Consider the following 20409-nt stretch of genomic DNA (forward strand, 5'->3'; position numbering starts at 1 on the left):
TGACGAGATGACAAGAAGACAAGAATACAAGAATACAAGAATACAAGAAGACAAGAAGACAAGGAGACAAGAAGACGAGAAGACATAAAGACAAGAAGAAAAAACCAGGCAACAAAACAACAAGACAAAGAGGCAGCAAGACAACAAGACAACAAGACAACAAGACAACAAGATAACAAGACAACAAGACAACAAAACTACAAGACAACAAGACAACAAGACATCAAAACAACAAGACAACAAGAAAGCAAGACAACAAGACAACAAGACAACAAGACAACAAGACAACAAGACAACAAGACAACAAGACAACAAGACAACAAGACAACAATACAACTAGACAACTAGACATAAAGCAACAAGACAACAAGACAACAAGACAACAAGACAACAAGACAACAAGACAACAAGACAACAATACAACTAGACAACTAGACATAAAGACAACAAAACAACAAGTGAACAAAACAACAAGACATCAAGACAACAAGACAACAAGAGAACAAAATAATAAGACAAACTTTATAAATCTGACAAATAAATAAAAAAAATTAAACAGGCAATACGACCGGAAGAATAAAGAAGATTCTGAGATGATGGATCATTCTCTATTGTACAATACAATGTGTAAAATTCCAAGATATTGTTAAATAAAATATTTTAAAAAGTCCAAGGGAAAGATGAGGAAAGGCTTGAAGAACAATCTGACCTTGATTGTTTGCAGAAATACCCCCTCCCCCTCCTTCCCACCATCTCAGTGCTCATACTGCTTTGCGCGTCAGGTTCTGGCCATCCGTATGTGTGCGCTCAATCCACGCTCATTCTTCAGAGAAAATCCGCGAAACATCTTCAGTTGTGTGTTGTGTGCGTGTGCGTAAATACGCAACCAGTGATATCAACGTGAGTTGCTAGGTGGACAAACTTTGAAAATTACAATTTTTTTTACATATATGGGATAAAATAAAAACCAAAACATTTGATTTATATTTCCTCAAATCCCCTAAAGTGGAACACATTAATTCTTAAGAAAGAAGGAAATTCAGAATAACATTTGGACCATTAAAGGTTTTAATAGCATGCGTTAAAATCAGCTGCAAACTGGAGACAAAGGAAATCAAATTCGTTAAGCTGCAATATGTATTTGAGAGACGGGTAAATAGTAGAATGATTTAAATTATTTAAATTAAACATTTTTTTCTCCTTGGAAAAAATCGTGTGCAGACAGGCAGAAGTGACTTGGTACGAGAACAAAAATTTACCTTATTTTGAAATATATCAGAAATCAATGTTTGTTTTATATGGGTTGAAATGGAAATATTATAGACCAAGTTCAAGTTAATACTTTGATATAATTTTTGAATTATGAAAGTTTGCCATTTTGGAGGCAGAGGAGGTTTAACCTAAATAAAGTTTGGCCTCATTCTCATGGATTTGAAGATTCCGACATTATAAAATCATTTCAAAGCTTTAGTCAAACTATGTCTATTGCTCTAACGTGGCCAGATTTTCAAAAAATATTCGCATCAAGTATTGGACACATAAAAAATATTCGCATCAAGTATTGGACACATAAAAAATATTCGCATCAAGTATTGGACACATAAAAAATATTCGCATCAAGTATTGGACACATAAAAAATATTCGCATCAAGTATTGGACACATAAAAAATATTCTCATCAAGTATTGGACACATAAAAAATATTCGCATCAAGTATTGGACACATAAAAAATATTCTCATCAAGTATTGGACACATAAAAAATATTTTTAAAAGGACCAGGATTTTGAGGTGGCTCGGACGAGAAAATGAGGAGAATGGGGCTCGGACTAGGAATGGTTGTGGTTGCCTTCCTCCCGTCGTTCGACTGAACTAAAATAAGTTTTGATACTTAAATATTAAAAAGTGTAGTGCAGTTTCTGGGGGGTAATGTAAACAAAACCTGGCCAGAACAGCACTGAGAATGTTTATATTTCTCCTGGCAATTTTAGTACACTTTTTATTAAACAAAGATATGGGGGGTTGGCCATTCCAATGCTATATATTTAAGTAAAAAGTAAAAAGTAATGAAAGCGAAATAAAAATCATTGATATAGTAATTATCTTTTTGAATTCTCCATTCTTTCCCGAAAACTACTGGGTGTTTCAATAAACAGGAAAAAACAGGGGGGTATCATTGAATTTAAATTTCCCCATTTTCCCGGGAACGGCTATTTTGAAAACACTGGCCCACTGGGCAAGTTTGCAGATAGGAGAATTAGGACGGCCGGATATAAGCAGGAGGGAAGGGGTGGTGGGGCAACTAATATATTAAACGTGCGTTTCTTTATTTTAGAATTAGTTTTTTAATGAAAAGTAGAGCACTCACTGCGATTTAATGGTCTCACGCTCTCAAACAAAAATCGTTGAGAATTTGCACTTATAACCCCATGCAATGAGCCATAATAAAAGTTTATTGAGCACAGTAGTTTGGATATATAAGTAAAGAAATCCATTAGTCTTTGCTGCTTATTTAGATGGATCTCTAATTGGATTATTTGAATCTATTCTATTGGTACTGAGTACTCACTAAGCACGTGAGTAAACCCTGATTGGATCAGAGGCTTCTGGGTGCAACTACTGTGTGAGGGGAGGGGGCCGGGGGGGAAATATATTCATAAGGTTTCATAGGGGAAATGGGGGGGGGGTGGCAACGCCCATTTCCGTTTCCCCTTTAAATTGCATTTTTACTTCTATTTTCTGAAGGATCCCTTGAAGATATTAATTTCAACGTGAGCTCACGACTATAATTAATCTTTTAGAATTAATATATCTTATCCAGATGATAAATATACACAACATGGCGTTGTTTCAAACCTTACAAACTAGCAAGAAGTATCAGCATGTTCATTGGAGGGGGCACATGGCATTGAGAACAAATTTATGAACTGGGGTCCGGATGTTAAAATGTATTTTACAATATTAGTCTGGTTGTTAAAAAGAAGAAAAATGGAGAAAGGAAATTGAATTGAAATACTGAAGGAAAAAAATAGAAAAATAAGATATAGACTTTAGCCAGGAGATAATTGAATTTGAGTAAAAAATATAATTAAACAACAAGATTCTGTCCAAGGAGGAATAGAACTAGAGAGAGCTATATAATTGAACAACAAGATTCTGTGCAAGGAGGAATATAACTAAGGAGAGCTATATAATTGAACAAATATGATTCTGTGCAAGGAGGAATATAACTAGGGAGAGGAATATAATTAAAAACAAGATTCTTTGCAAGGAGGATATAACTAGGGAGAGGAATATAATTAAAAACAAGACTCTGTGCAAGGAGGAATATAACTAGGGAGAGGAATATAATTGAACAAATATGATTCTGTGCAAGAAGGAATAGAACTAAATTGAACAAATATGATTCTGTGCAAGGAGGAATATAAATAGGGAGAGAATATAGAGAGGACAGGGGCTGTGTTAGAGGTGGGTATCGTTATTATCCGTTTTTAGACATTTTAGGATTCTTGGATTGTTGGACGCTTCACAAAAATCTACGAAGTCTTACGTAATTCCAAATTTTATTTCAGTTTTCTGTTATTACATTTTGCACGAATCATTGGTTCAATAACAAACAATTTGAAAAACCGTACAGGCTTATATCTTCTGCCAGAGTTAAGATTTTGCACATTGCAATAAAAGCAAACTTTTAGAGAATACAATATTGCAATATGTAAAACTTGTCAGGTTTTTGGAGAGTCTCATGAAAGCCTAAAAATACTAAATGTAAAAAAGGAAAATAACGATGGCCAACGTTAGCCTAACATTTACTGTTGTTTTATGTTTGTTTACAAAATAATTCTGCTCTGTCCTTACACGTCATGTCATAGTTAAATGGATGAAAACCCTTAAAATATTTAAAGCATGGTGTTGATATTACTCCAAATAAAAATGAAAATGCAGTTGCCATTAACACATTTTTTCAAACATATATTTCGGTGTGGGTTGACCCTCTTCATTTCTTGAGAAAACATATTCAAACAAATATATGTTTGGTCACCTATTTTGTGAATTGTACAATGTACCTTTAACATTTGTTTGAAGTTTGTCCCTTTAAGATATTTTCTATAATCATATATACAGCCAAATATATGTTTGATAGCCTGTGTCGTAAAGGAGTAATTGGCAAAATACTTCTCGATTTTTTCGTGAGAGTGCGCAACTCTTGGTTTGCAGTGCCATATGTGTAATCACCTATTTTGTGAATTGTACCTTTAACAAATGTTTAAAGTTTGTCCCTTTAAGAGTGTAGAGTAGAGGAGGAGCAGAGTTGGGATTTCTGGGCATTATTAAAACTAGAAGAATGGGACCAACAAGAGAACACTCACAGCTATTCTGGGTAAGTTTATCTTTTTTTTACTGTGCTTAAATGGAATATAGATGTAGTTTCATGTGAACCTCTCTCCGCTTCACAATGGCACTTCTTAAAGACGACGTATTTTTCTAACTGAAAATACACTGTACAGTCTGCACTCCATTCGAAAGACAACACACTCATGATTCCCGAAATTACTCTATTTCCAGCTAGAAAAATTATGGATTTAAACGAGGTTTTTATCAGACCAAGGTTTAAAGGGTGCCTTTGTGAATTGAAAATGCCACTAAAAAATGGAGGTTCACTTGAAACATGTTTTATAGTCCCTTTTAACTAACGGACCCACTACACTTCCCCCCTACACTAATAGTTAACTCAGATATAATTTACAAACTGTTTGATATTGTAGAAAAGGGTAAATGATTGATTTCTGATCGAAATAGGGCAAGATTGAAACAATAAGTCCAAATGAGCTGTAATTATCACAATTCATGTCAATTTGTGACATATAATTAATTCAGGGGAAAAAGGTCATTGAACTATTTTTAAAAATGTTTCGGTATCTACAATATCACAAAAATTTTTCTTCCTTTTTTTAATATCTAGTATATAGAGGTACCAAGAAATATAGAAAATTAATTAAAGGTGACTTTTAAACTCATAATTTTTAGTAATAACTGAAAGATTCTACGCGTACCATGTCCATGTGAAAAATTCACTGCACTGTAAATTTAATCTTGTTGCCCAAAGGTCGGTCATGTACTTTTAATGAACCGAAATATCTACAGTGAAGATGAATAATTTCCCCAGGTTTCTTGTTGGGTTGTCACGGTAAAATATGGTTTAAATAACCCTGGTGCACTGCTCGTTATTCATACCAAGTGCAGGGTCAAGTGATCGTGTGAACCGTACTGTGTAGAGTGTACATTGTACAGGCTATTACGCAGATTTAATGGGTGAGGTGAACTGAGAAAGATGAGATCAATCCATGTTCTGCTACGATACCTCTCCCTTTCGCATTCAAGTCTCCGGAATTTCTAATTTTAAGGATTATATGCCAGGGCATATGTGATGTGGAATGTGAATTCGATAATTGATATATTTCAGTGTTACACATAATAAGTACAAAAATTAAAGCCTTAAAATCATCAGAAATGTTTAAAAAATTGGATGAATTGGAATTTTTAAAGTTTCTCTTTGGTTTTTATAAGGTTTTGATTTGAGTTTTGACGTTTTATGAATGGGTATTTTGGCGTAAAAGAGAATTTAAAGATAAAACTCGCTTTGTGCTCATTTCAAAGCATTCATGCTCTTTTCACAGTTTAGACCTGTCTAGGCTTTAGAAGGGGTTGAAGTTGAGAACTAAAACCAAAGTGATGAATTGCATGAATCTGGATGAAGAGATGAATAGATGAATAGATGAATAGATGAATAGATGAATAGATGAATAGATGAATAGATGAATAGATCAATAGATATTTAGATATAGATTAAAAGGTCTGTAGATATCATATCTATAGTGAAACTATAAGAATGAAACGAACTTTATTAAGATGTGTGATCTTTGCGTTGCAATATCATTTCATGTTTTGCATTTGGGAGAATACTAGCAAGGTCTACGTCATCCCCAGCCTCAAGCCGAAACATGACGCAAATAAATATTTTTTTACCAGTCAACAGAAAGTACAGACCATACGAAAATTATATATTTATCAAGCATTGTCATTTTTTTTCAAGGACAGCACGTCAAACTAAAGTAAATTGGACATACAAATCTTTTATGTTTTCAATCATAACTTTTCTTATTGAGGAATTATTTGGAGGAAAAATTGTAGTATAATGGCCGGACAAATTGGCGTTTCATATAATTGCGCGTAAAATTTAAAAAAGGGTAGCTGCGCTCGTCACAAAATTGTACCAGTTATTTCTAATAAATTTGACCCTATGCTTGTGTCTAGTTTCTAGTAACAGCTAAACAGGGTTATCTTTATCTATACAAATTTCGGAGCTTCGTCTAGGGGTTTAGCACATTTTGAGTATATTTTTTTGAACAATGAAAAGGAAAAAAAATATTTTTATGTGTTGGATTTTACGGAAAGTCTCGGAATCATATTGAATTTATATCTCTTTTTAAAGATTACTAAAATGTTTGTAAATTGTTATTGGTTTTCTTAAAATAGAGTATAACGCAAAATCACGCAATAAGAATAATAATAATTATAATAATGATAATGATAATAACGTCCAAACTGTATAGTAAGTACTAATGGGCTGCGATGAACAGGCTTCATGATCAGAATAATTTTTCTATATTTTTTGATTTCATCCTGCATCATATACTATAACAAATATAAAATGTATCCATACATAAAGAACTAAACAAACGCCACTACCCTTATTTTCTAACCCAAATAGTTTTTCAACCTGATAATTCATTAGCGTTTTAATTTTGAATTTGTGACGAGCATTTAGTTCTTTTCCTGATTTTTTTGAGGTTTGTTTGTTTCTTTGTATTAAAGGGACTGTAAACATAATCTCAAGTGACTCTTTACATGCAAAGATGGCAATTCCCGATTCACAACCGGTACCTTTAAACGCTTTGTCCATCAAATTCCCGATTCACAACCGGTACCTTTAAACGCTTTGTCCATCAAATTCCCGATTCACAACCGGTACCTTTAAACGCTTTGTCCATCAAATGAATAAGATATTAATGTTTAAAATTTAGAAAAAAAAACATAATTTTCAATTGTGGTTTCTCTACAAAAGTGACTTGCGCATATCTACTCCTGAAAAGCATCTACGAATTATCTAAATCAAACAATTTAAACCTAGAAAAACGAAAGAATAAAATTCAAATCTAATTTTTCGGTTTTATTTCAGAATAACAAAAACAAATGATTTTATTGAAATTGACCAATCTATACAAACTATATAGTCATTGTTTTGAAATATTCTTTTATGCCTCCCATCTATACCCATTTTATTATTTAATAACAATGATTAGTCAATTCTAAACATTTCTTTCTTTATCTCAAAAATAAAATCAATATTTATCATCTATTAATAACACGCATTAGGATAAATAAAGATACTTGAAACAATTAATAATTATATTTATTTTATTGTTGTTTGAACTTGAAACCCTCAGATTTCATGATCACAGTTTTCTTAATCGAAAATAATAATTTCACATGGGAACATTTTATTTGATAAATGTGTCTGTTAATTCTCGCCATCTGGGAGAAAAGATTTTACTTTTTATTTCATGCCATTTATATACTTTAAACATTTCAATTTCGCTGTTTCATGGAAATTCACCAAAGAAAACAGATTTTTTTTATTTTTTAAATTTTCTGATGTGCGAAGAAGAAATGATTGCACAAAAACACCATTTAGAAGTTAAAATTATTACTAAGAAAGGGGCGCCAAACATCCTATTAAAAGATTGTAATAGCATAGCCATTTTTCAACCTACTAAAAAAATTTCTTCGAAAAAGTAAAATATATTATTTCTTGCATGAATGCATGCTCAAAGCCACGGTGATTTAGATGTCTATAAATGCCCCTGCCACAGCGCTTCCCTCCCTGGAATATGCCCTTGCACTTAAAACCAACAATTACACCAGACTGCTAAATTAGAGTGAAGATGATTTATTATTATAAATCTTGTCAAGTACTTTATTATTAAGAGCAAGGTACTAATGCAAGGAAAGTTATTTCAGAGGTGTACGCATTTTTTTGTACTGCAGTGTACTGTCTTTGGGCGGAAAAGTAAGCACAAGACGGATGTCACAGCCTGACATGGAATCCATTTTCACAAAAATAATCTATGAAATATTCTTGTCATAGGACACTATTATGTGAATTTTCAAAATTATCAAAATTAAAGGCTTTTAACCTCCTCGGATACTAAACGAACACTGATGCATCTATTCTTGTTTACAAAATCCGCCCAGAGAGAACTGGTTTCAATATGTACGCAAAGTATACGCGACTGCAATTAAGTTTCCTTGCATTAGTACCTTGATTGAGAGTAAGGCCAGATCCTACCAAACCCAGAGTATGTATCAATATGAAAACATATTTAAATATAAGAAATTGAGATTTTTTCATTTGGCTATTTTTTACGACAAAATTTTTTTATTTCATGGTCTAAGGTGTTTTTTTTTCATATTATAATTGGACGCTTTCGCTTTCGGATGAAATAAGGCCGAAAGCTAATTCTTATATTTTTCTCTTACCCACCATGAATATGTGAAATGTTTAAATTTAGGTGGATTTTGAACTTGATTTAGTTCACACGATTATCTCCTACAGAGGTGTAATGTGTATGCAAGTGTATCAGTTTGACGGAGGAGGGAATTGTCAAGAGATGTAATTATGTTTAAGACAAGGTCATTAAATCTAAATAATAATTAGTTTGATGAATTATTGTAAACCCCTCCCCCATCTTTATATTCAAGAATTGGATAAAATTATTTTTAAGAAATATGATTTACATTTTACATACAGGGTTACCCACAAAGGATAAGTCTTAAAAGGGACTGAGGATGCCATTTCAAGTGACCTTTCATTTACAGGATTGATGTTCGATTCCACAACGTTAAACTTGAAACAGATATCTGAGTAACAATGCTAAAGATTTTGATTCTAACAGCCTCCTTATGTCTTTATAGCGAAATTCCGCAAGTCACTTTTACAGAGAACCATAATTGAAAATAACTTTACAGCAAAAAAAACCAAGAATATCAGAGTCCAAATTTAATGAATTTGAGCCGCGTCTCAAATCTTCTAAAACCCGGTTTATAAACATGAGTGTAGATTTTGGTTTTCATAACGATACCCTGTCTTATTTTTCGGACTCAGGAGTCCATTGAACACAATTTTTATGCTTGATAAAAATCTTCTCAAGATTGAAATTAGTCCTGATGTTTGTTTACATGTACGTTGTACGTAAATTGTACAATACTGTACGTACATATTACATGTAATGTTTGTTCAAGGTGCATTGTGCATTTATTTATTTATTTATCTATAGAACTATCTAACTATCATTCTGACTATCTTTCAATCTTTCTATCTAACAAGGGTTAACCATACTCAATTGTAGAATTGAGAATTACTACAGAAGGGGTAGGAGAGACAAACACAAGGGTTAACCATACTCAATTGTAGAATTGAGAATTACTACAGAAGGGTTAGGAGAGACAAACACAAGGGTTAACCATACTCAATTGTAGAATTGAGAATTACTACAGAAGGGTTAGGAGAGACAAACACAAGGGTTAACCATACTCGTTTGTAGAATTGATCATTAGAATCAGGACTTTCCAGGACACATAGGAACTAGGACTTCCAGGACACATAGGAACTAGGACTTTCCAGGACACATAGGAACTAGGACTTCAAGGACACATAGGAACTTAGGACCTCCAGGACACATAGGAACTAGGACTTCCAGGACACATAGGAACTAGGACTTCCAGGACACATAGGAACTAGGACTTCCAGGACACATAGGAACTAGGACTTCTAGGACACATAAGAGCACTAGAACATGAGATAACTAGGATATACAGGACACACAAATATATATTTAAATAAATATTTAAAAACACAAGAACAAAAAATCAATTTGAATTGAACACAGCCAAATCTGCATGCAATAACTGAACATTTCCTTTTTTTTGCTTCAAACCCATAGCATAGCACTTTTATTTTGAAAAACAATTTCGACAAGGGGGGGCAAGCCCCCCTTAACCCCCCCCCCCACCATTACAAAATAATATTTCGCCCCCCCAAGCAAAATTTCTAGTTGCGCCCCTGTATTTATCTATCTATCTACTATCTATCCAAGTCCTGTAGTTGGATAAAAAGATGGTTTGCATGCATCATGAAGTATAATTGTTGAGTATCAAGGTTGCCGGAAATATAGGCAGAGGTTGTTCTCCTGTGTATCTGTATCCCTGTATCCCTGTATCCCTGTATCCCTGTATCCCTTTATCCCTGTATCCCTGGATCCCTGTATCCCTGTATCCCTGTATCCCTGTATCCCTGGATCCCTGTATCCCTGTATCCCTGTATCCCTGTATCCTTGTGAGAACTTAACAATGGTATCTTTAACACAAAACACTCTATAAAATTATTGAGTAATCAGTAATGTATCAGCTAGTATTTAGATATTATCTGATTGAACTAGATCAGATTAGAAACATAGTCTTACAACCCTCATTATATCTGTACTCACTTACACCCTTTAAACTATCTAAACTTCCTTGTTAAGATATTTAATAGAAGACCTTTGTAAGATGGCGGATTTTTGGTAATGTCAATTTGGTAATGACAATTTGGTAATGTGACAATTTGGTAAGGTGACAATTTGGTAACGACAATTTGGTTCATTACCAAATTGTCATTACCAAATTGACATTACCAAAAATCCGCCCGTCCTTTGTAAACCCTTTTCTATCAAACCTGTAACTGTTTTATTATACCTTATAGCTATCAAACCTTATTTCTAAACCAAGGAGTTGATTCTTTGCCACCAACTTTGATTTTATAATCTTTGCAAAATAATGTTGTAGACCTTAGATATTTCAAACTATGAATTCTGTTAGATCAAATCATCTAAGTTTGAATAATCAAAGATTAGAAAATTTGAGTCTGTTGCCTAGCAAAGACTCAATTTATTTCTATTGATCCTTTATATATCAAACCATAAACATTAAACCCTTATTTTCTCATTTAATTTGATTCTTTTAATAATTTTATATTTTTTCCAAATCTGCAAAAACAAACACAAGATTGGACAAAATTTATCAAAATAATTTTACTTTTTAATTTTACGTATCATTGTTGATATGATTTACAAACTGAAGTAAATATAATTTAAAAATAACAATTAATAGTAAATGTGGACAATGGACGCACTACAGATTTTATTCAATAAGATCTTTAACCATGAAAATAACAATAACCTATAACTCCTGCACACCTTGTCACCCCCCCCCCCTCCGTGTTTTCAAACGTGAGTCGAGCGCCCCGATTTTTTTTTAAAGATTAGTGGTTTTTTTGTTTTGTTTTGAACGATAAATTAAGTTTTTTTTGATATTGAGTAAAGTCTGTCTTCTTACTCCAAAGTATAAAGGGTCTACGCTCTGCACTGTATGATAATTTGTTTATTTTGAAGATGTCTAACCATGAATATACGGAAACCTAATTGAAAAAGATGAGGAAGTAATTTTAAAGCTTGACAGTAAAATATATGAGTTTTTAGCTGCAAGTTTAAATAACATTGAATATTGAGAATAGTTCTTTGTTAATAATAGTAGGCACATTGGGTTAAATAAGCTCCAGAATATATGTTCAATGTTAGTAGAAATTCAAGACTTTAAGCGTCATCTTGTCATGTCTATTAAACCCAACCCTATTTTTCCAGTTGGTGTTAATAAATATTTTCCAGTTGGTGTTTATATATATTTTCCAGTTGGTGTTCATATATATTTTCCAGTTGGTGTTTATATATATTTTCCAGTTGGTGTTTATACATATATTCCAGTTGGTGTTTTTATATATTTTCCAGTTTTATATATATTTTCCAGTTGGTGTTTATATATATTTTCCAGTTGGTGTTTATATATATTTTCCAGTTGGTGTTTATACATATTTTCCAGTTTGTGTTTATACATATTTTCCAGTTGGTGTTTATATATATTTTCGGTCATTAAATTCGCCATAAAATAAAATTTGCGACGCTCTAACCCGATTTTCTTCTGGGTTAAATACAACAACTTAAATACTTCCTGATTTAAATACAGCTTTTTAAAGTTTAGATAATGATTTAGCTATAATTAGAAAGTCATACAAGTAAAATACTAAAAGTTCCTACAACCGTTCTTCAGGTCTCATCCTTTGTGGGTAACCCTGTACTTTAAGATACAATCAGAACAGATATATGGGCGAAAAGCAATACAGTAATATAGTTAAAAACGGGCGGGACTCCTAACTCTGTTGTTATACTGGTGGATTTGGTCAGTATTTATCCTTCATCAAGATGTTGCTACAATATCATGCTTGATTTGATGATTGGGATTTTTAATTCCCTATTTCCCTCCCCCCTCCTACGTAAGGGGAGGGGTCCCCCCCTTCCGTATTGTGTATAAACATGTCAACTTGTTGACCATTGACAGTTTATAGTATGTCCCAATGCAAGGTTTGAAAGGTGGCCCAATGATAGTGCTGAGTAATTTTCGTTGACATTGTACTAAAGTGTGACCCACACAACACGAGATATTTAGAAAACAAACATGAAATACCTCTTTACTGTTTCGGAATTCATATAAAATATATAATACCTACCTTTCTTTTACAAAAGTGTCCCAATTACATTCATCAGTTTGGCCCAGTATGTGCAAAATTTGTCGCAGCTACATTGAACAATTTGTCCCCGTATATTCAAAGTGTGTCCCAATTACATTGAACAATTTGTCCAACTATGTGCGTAGTGTGTCCCAATCAAATATATTACTTTATTATTATTCAGGATTTAGTCTGGGGGGGCCGAAGGGCAAATATTTTTGGGGGTTAGCCCCCCCTGGAACAATTTGAGCCACCCCCTGGATTCTAAAACTAACCAAAGACAGGGCCTGTTTTCTGAAAATTGAGTGCCACAATTAATTATCTGAAAGAATTTGACATTTTAATGCTTTAAAAAATAAAAAATTACAAATTTGCATATATCACTGCAGCAAAAATTTTCTCTGACAATTACAAAAATAAATCGCGCAAGCCTCCACTTTTCCAGGGGGCTGAACCCCCTGAATACGCCACTGCAGAAGGTGTCCCAATACATTAAAAATCTGTCTCTAAAGTTGTCTTTGTCCCTAATGCATTTATCAACCATCCCATGGAAATGCATTTGCACTACTTTCACAGGGTGTTCAAACATGTAATATTAGGTTTTCTCTCTACAATGCTTATTTATTGAATATAACCTCCAAAATGAAAATATTTTTTGACAACCGGCACAGCGTGATTCTGGAGGGATAAGGGGGGGGGGAGAGGACGGGGGTGGTTAAGGAAGAAAAGTCACAAACATTGCTGACTTTTATCTGATGGGTTTACTTGACATATTACATTTGCGTTCAAGAATTTAAGGAATTTCGGGAACATTGTACAAATGCATAAGTACAAAAGTATATGTATATATATATATAAATATATGAATATTTACAAATAATTAGATACAATTATAATTGGGGGGTTAAAATAGTAATATTATATTTTGATCACAATTACAATATATAATTAACTAATCTTTCGTTAGTTTCAAGACATGAAAGGATTTGAGTCTTTGCCATCCAACTCAAATTTTGTAATTTCTATATCTTTGCAGCCTGATGGTTTAAGCCTTTGATATTTCAAACTTAGTTTATTAAATCCAACATAATTCACAGTTTGCAATATCTAAAGTATACTACATTGGTTTGCAAAGACAAAGGAATGAAAAAATCAGAGTTTGTGAAAAAGACTCAATTCCTTTAAGGATGAACTTCATACCCCGCTCCAAGGTTAAAAGAGGGGTTTAAACATTTTTGAAAATATTTTTATGGGACTTGGCGCAGAACCTGATGGACCAGGCAATGTATTTGCAGAAAGATGCCTGAAGTGCCTGAAAACAGATCAAAGAAGCATATCTGACACAAAGTTGTCAGGTTCTGGTTTTTATTACCAAGCCGACGGCATCTATGACGTCATATTATTCAGCAGTTAGACTCAGACCCATAGTTTTCTATAGGTCGTATTTTTAACATTCACGGTCTCTTGTAAGAGGCTCAAATAGAATCTAAGATGTTTTATCAGAATTTGAAATTGAATGCTCTGTAAGTTTGATTTTATTATATTGTGCAATATTTCTACCCTGGCATAAGATATCATTTTTATTTTTTTATTTTCCTTTCTATCACAAGAAATGACAAGAGGTGTTTTTCAAATAAAGATGTTTGTTAACTTCTACCGCAAAAACAAGTAAGAAAGTCGAACATTTTTCCGATCCGATCATCAAGATAAAAATACAACGATGTCTACCAAATCCAATTTAATTGATTTGTTTGCTAAAAATCAGCTAACAATATATGACAAACATTTCTAGCACCCTGTGATTTCATATCATTAAAAGTAATTTAATGGTTAATATAACCTATCTATTTTGGTCTTGTTTTTTATTTTTGTTATGATAGCTGTCTGAAAGATGAACTGTCAGAAAATTTGATAGCTGTCATGAAAAGAAATGACAGATTTCAGCTTTTTAACGAAAAGATTATCAGACTTTGCATTTGTTTGATGCATTCTTCACAATATCTAAGTGGCATCTTTTTCTTCCGGTTTAAAACTTCACTTCCGGTTCCCGCACCCCCCCCCCCACTCGGTCACCCCTCCCCCATAGAGAATATTTGCCTGTCATCCACATAAAATCCAATTTTCTTCAATTTATGCAATTTCAGCCCGGGGTTTAATTTGATTAATGATTAAAGTGCAGTTTTATCCAATTTGAGAGTATTCAAAGATATTTATGTTAAGTTATCAAGAATAGATTTTAATTTAGTGACGGATACAAAATTTCAATTTAGTGACGAATACAAGATTTTAATTTAGTGATGGATACAAAATTTCAATTTAGTGACGGATCCTAAATTTCAATTTAGTGACGGATCCTAGATTTCAATTTAGTGACGGATCCTAGATTTCAATTTAGTGACGTATCTTAGATTTCAATTTAGTGACGAATCCTAGATTTCTTTTTTGTTACGGATACTAGATTTCAATTAAGTGACATATCCTAAATTTTAAATTTAGTGACGTACGAATCTTAGATAACAATTTAGTTGCGGAACTAGATTTTAATTTAGTGACGAATCCTAGATATTAATTTAGTGACGGATCCTAGATTTAAATTTAGTGAGGGACATAAAACTGTCAAAAACTATCAACTGTTATAAATTAGAATTAGAATTTTAAATTTTGGTGTCAAATTTGCTTTTAATTTAGTAACTGATACTAGATTTCAATAAAGTGACATATATCCTAAATTTCAATTTAGTGACGGATCCTAGATTTCAATTTTTTGTGAGGGACATAAAACTGTCCAAAAATTAGAATAAGAATTCTATAATTCGTATATCGTTGCAACTTGTTGTCGTAGACCTTTGATTTGAAGCGTCAACTATTAATTATGCGTGATCATTTTGTCAAAGATTGAAATAACAAAGGCTAGCACCATCGGGTTGCAAAGACATATTAGGGATAAGAAAATCATAGTTTGAGGCAGAAATTCGTTCCCATTGTTTTCAACACTTTATACGTATTACGTATACTTAAATTATGTACACTGTACAGTGTACACATGGACATAGTAGTTCTAAGTTTGGCTAAAATAAGGTTCAGGAAAGGAAAGAGTTCTCTTTTGATACTGCTCTTTTACATTTCACTTGGTTTCATATTTGGAGCAGTATGATTTCTCTCATGGTTTCTGTTGCACAGATTTAAACAAAACAAATGTTTGGCTTCGTTCAAAACTAAATTGGTTCCAAGGATGAAAATTAGGAATTTTTCGCTTTTTTGTTCTCCTTCAATTGCAAACCAACACGAACTTGTCTATTCTGACAGAAATCTTTACAGTTTGGAAATATCCTAAAATACTTGGATATATAAACAGAAATGTTTACAGTTTGGAAATATCCTAAAATACTTGGATATATAAACAGAAATGTTTACAGTTTGGAAATATCCTAAAATACTTGGATATATAAACAGAAATGCTTACAGTTTGGAAATATCCTAAAATACTTGGATATATAAACAGAAATGCTTAGTTTGGAAATATCCTAAAATACTTGGATATATAAACAGAAATGCTAACAGTTTGGAAATATCCTAAAATACTTGGATATATAAACAGAAATGGTAACAGTTTTGAAAAAAATTCTAAAGTACAAGTTTGGATATAAAAACAAGAAATCTTTATAGTTTATAATATCCAAAAATATATGCTCTATAATAAATATCCCAAAAGGAAAGGTGTCAATTCTAAAAAGTTTCGTATTAGGAAAAATGTCACTTATAAAGTTGGTGCCACTCCCCTTTGTCCTGATAAGGAAACAGTCTCTTTAAACACCTTAATCTAGCTGCACACGTTTATCTCTATAAAAAAAAAATCATTAACATGCCTGGTATGCAGCACCATGGGCTTTAAACTTTTTATCTACTATATAAGATATGAGTAATAAGCTGAAGGATGAGGAAGGGAGAGAGTTACACCATTGAACCCCACAAATTGAATTCCGAACCGGCAAAAAGTATTTCAAGCCCCACATATCCTCAACGTAGCACTGATACGATGTTGTGTTCATGAACAAAAATTTTGTGGGGCTCATGACCGTATTTCCCTTCTCCCCTCGCGTCGTAAGAAAAGGCCATCTATCGGTTATAATTAACTGAACAAAAATAAATTCCTTTGCTTTTTCTCTGACTTTAAACCTTTATTACGACAAGCATATAACAAACCTCATCTTAATCCCGAATATATAAAAACCCTTAATAAAACCATGAGTAAAAGATCTGGTAAGAAACGATGTTCAAAAAGAAGTTTAAAATCTGAATACATAACCCTGAAACCCCAGATGATGTTTTAAGTGGCAGGGGCAGATTTCTATTAAAACTTAATGGTGGCTGTATGAAAGGAGTTAATAAATAAAACTCGAACATAAAGGTTGGGTGAGTTGGGGGGAGGGGGGGGGGTCTATTCCTTACACATTTATTTTCTTTCAACACGCATTTCAATCTCTTTTTACCAATTTCAATATTACATATGTTCTTTACACTCGTATAACAATGAGATGTAAATTTTGAATCCTTATTCAGTCTCATCGATCTGTTAAATCCAGGTATAGTCTCAAGCCATATTCAACTGCTCAGTTTGTAACTTAAGACAACATAAACTCTGGTTCTCAATGGTGATCAATTTCATGTTTTCCGGGTATCCTTCAATCATTGTTTTATTTTCACGGATTAACAGATTCATTTCTTGCACAGTTTAATCTTTTATCTATACAATCATCCAAGGATAGACAAATTAAGAGTTCTAAGCAAAAATATTTTTTTATACTTTGGAAGTTTTGATTTTATTTTCATATTTCTTGGATTATATTCCTTTTTTACAATCCTTGGATTATATTCCTTTCTTTACAATCCTTGGATTATATTCCTTTCTTTACAATCCTTGGATTATATTCCTTTCTTTACAATCCTTGGATTATATTCCTTTCTTTANTATATTGAAATGTATATATGCACATATTTAGACTCGAACGTATTTGGCAAGTCTGTGGGCTCGAGTTGGGGAAACTATTAGGTTTCATGTCAGATTCACAAAGGAACCAAATTTCATGTTTTTATATAGTTTTTCTTTGATAAAAATATAGTAATAATAATAATAATAATAATAATAATAATAATAATAATAATAATAGTAATAATATAATATAATAAATATACGATTATAAATATTTATTACATATTAAGAACGACTTAAAATAAAGCTTACTTGGGGTCATTTATGTTACCACAAAAATATCGAGCTTAACTGGTTCAGGCGTATTGTCGTGTATTGGCACTATAGAGACAAGCAAACAGATATATATATATATATAAATATATTCTAAACATGAGTAATATCTCAACTATGGTTAAATGCCTAGCTACGAATGTTTAGAAGATAGTGATTAAGCGATAAGGTATATGGATATATTCTATAGGGTATAATTATACAGCCAACTTCCATCTTTATTCTGAATATATGTTTTTAGATGCTTAAATATTGGTATACTGTAAACTGTAATATACTATATATAATAATTTTGTACAATTATGTTTTTATCTTCTATAAAAACCTGAAAAAGAACAAACAAACATTTTTTTAGCTATTACCGAAAAACGCGGCTGCTATAGTTTATTTGTTAATAATAAGGCACGAACCGTAAAAGAATTAAAAATCTTGCTTTCTAACGTACTTTTAGAGAGAGATGTATTTTTTAGAAAATATTTCTTTTGCAAGAAAAACTTTGAATGTATGATAACACTTAATGACTAGATCTTTATTTTGGGGCACTCTTTATTTCTTTGTTTTGCTGCATACTAAATCTAAGTTTAATACTAGGGATAAATATCATGTTTTGACTAGGGATGGAGATCAGTTTATAATTCATTTTGAAAATAATAAAGATTTTTTTTACTTCTTCAGATTTTGACATAAATAGTTTTTTTTAAATATACAAGATTACTTTATTACATGTGGCAAAGACATTAATCGAAATGATTGTTCAAAAATGATTTACCGCAGTAAGTTTCGAAAAAATGTTTTTGCAGAGATAGGAAAAAAATCTTAGAGCGTTGTGTAGCATCTTAAAAGTAAAAAAACCTTGAATGCTGAGAAACTGAACTGAAAACGATGCCCATATCTAAGCTGCATGGTTTTATGTCTGATTCCAGAATATCTTGACTGTTTTTGTATTCATGAATCCTTCAGAGATGAATATGTTCCAGTCAAATTAATTACACCATATCTTTTAGCTTTAGCCATACTTCAGACCAGGGTTGTATACAGAAATTCGTTCAGGGGGGGGGGCAAGGGGGAATCTTATTGCCTCTGCTTCAGACTATTCATCTATCTTCTATATAATAAAACATGACATTCGTATATTTGTTCCCTAAAGCCGGCCAAACGACTGGACCGAATGGGCTGAACTTTTTGAGGGAACCCAGGGGTATCCCTGGGATAACATAGGCTAAAAAATTCAAATTAAAAAAATATATTTTTTCTTTTCAAGATTTTTTTTAAAAATTCCACTGGGAAAGTCGGGCACTTCAGCCAGTATATTTACAAATTAGGAGATCATTATCTAACTTTGATCTAATATCATATCCATCAACGCGGCTAGACATTTGGGGAGTGAACTATTTCGTTGCCGTATCATGACTTTTAAAGAATGATTTTTGTTCAATTTGAAAATAAAGGATGAGTCTTTACAAAAAATGTCGATTCAAATCTCAATTCGGACATACTTGAAGGATCAAGCACTAAATTTAGTTTAAGTAGGCCTAGGTTCAAAGGTTTTCATCTAAACTGCCTGAAAGTCTTCTCATTACACTTGTACACAAACAGCACAGATCAAAATGATAAGAAAAAGTAGAAAATCTAGAATTATTTTATGAGAAACTTTAAGAGTGTAAACTGCAAACTTCATTTAACGTTTCTACCTAAATTATAATTTTACATAACGAAATATTTAAAAAAAATATGAATTAGCTCCCAAATTCAAAAGTTAACACCTTTGTATAATCTTTGACATGCTTTTTTCCAGAAAATCAAAACTGTTTTTGATTAATATTACTGCGTGTAAAAAATTAGCATTGTTAAAAGAGCTTGCATTGAGTTTGCAAATATGCAAAATATTAAAATTGTCATTATGGTAGCTTCGCGAACAATCAAAATTATTCATTCGGTGGTTTACGATAATATGGCAGATGTGAAGGGTTGCAAGGTTTTCTTACACATGCAAAATTTGAAAATAGAAAGTTTTTTTTCCTTCACTTATAAAAAATATTTGGAAAATGATTTAGAAGATCGGAGTCAAGTTGAATGAAGTAAAACTGGCAGAAATTATATATAGTTGATTTTTTAGGGAAAAGAAAGGGGGGGGGGATTTTATGATAATCCCGTCATTCCTCTTTTTTCCTAGTTTTCTTATTTTCAACTTCTTAAAAAATTAGATAAGAAGGATAGTATGATAAGATTGTTGAAAATTCGGTTTCAAATCTTGTTTCAGCAATAAATCAGAAATATGTGTTTTTGGTTTCTTTAAGGTACAGTAGACCTGTTTTCAAGAGATTCCTCATTTATAGATTGACATGTTCGATTCACATCGACATCGCTACCCTTTAAAGCTTTGTCTGATCTCAAATGCAGATATCCATCATTATCGCTTTTGAATTTGA

The 20409-nt window shown here is 32.4% G+C and overlaps 1 protein-coding gene across 1 annotated transcript in view; it reads left to right on the top strand.

The window, feature by feature from the left end:
- The first annotated feature begins 836 nt into the window (after positions 1-836).
- LOC111718479 (mucin-19) overlaps positions 837-20409 on the top strand; it is a 42080-nt gene continuing 22507 nt past the window's right edge. The window contains exons 1-2 of the mRNA XM_023494091.1: positions 837-912; positions 4287-4380. Of these exons, the coding sequence (XP_023349859.1) occupies positions 4345-4380 (36 nt within the window). The 5' untranslated portion in view covers positions 837-912; positions 4287-4344. The remainder of the gene's footprint in view (positions 913-4286; positions 4381-20409) is intronic.

This window comes from Eurytemora carolleeae, unplaced genomic scaffold, assembly GCF_000591075.1.
Source record: "Eurytemora carolleeae unplaced genomic scaffold, Eaff_2.0 scaffold68, whole genome shotgun sequence".
NCBI classification, from domain to species: Eukaryota; Metazoa; Arthropoda; class Copepoda; order Calanoida; family Temoridae; genus Eurytemora; species Eurytemora carolleeae.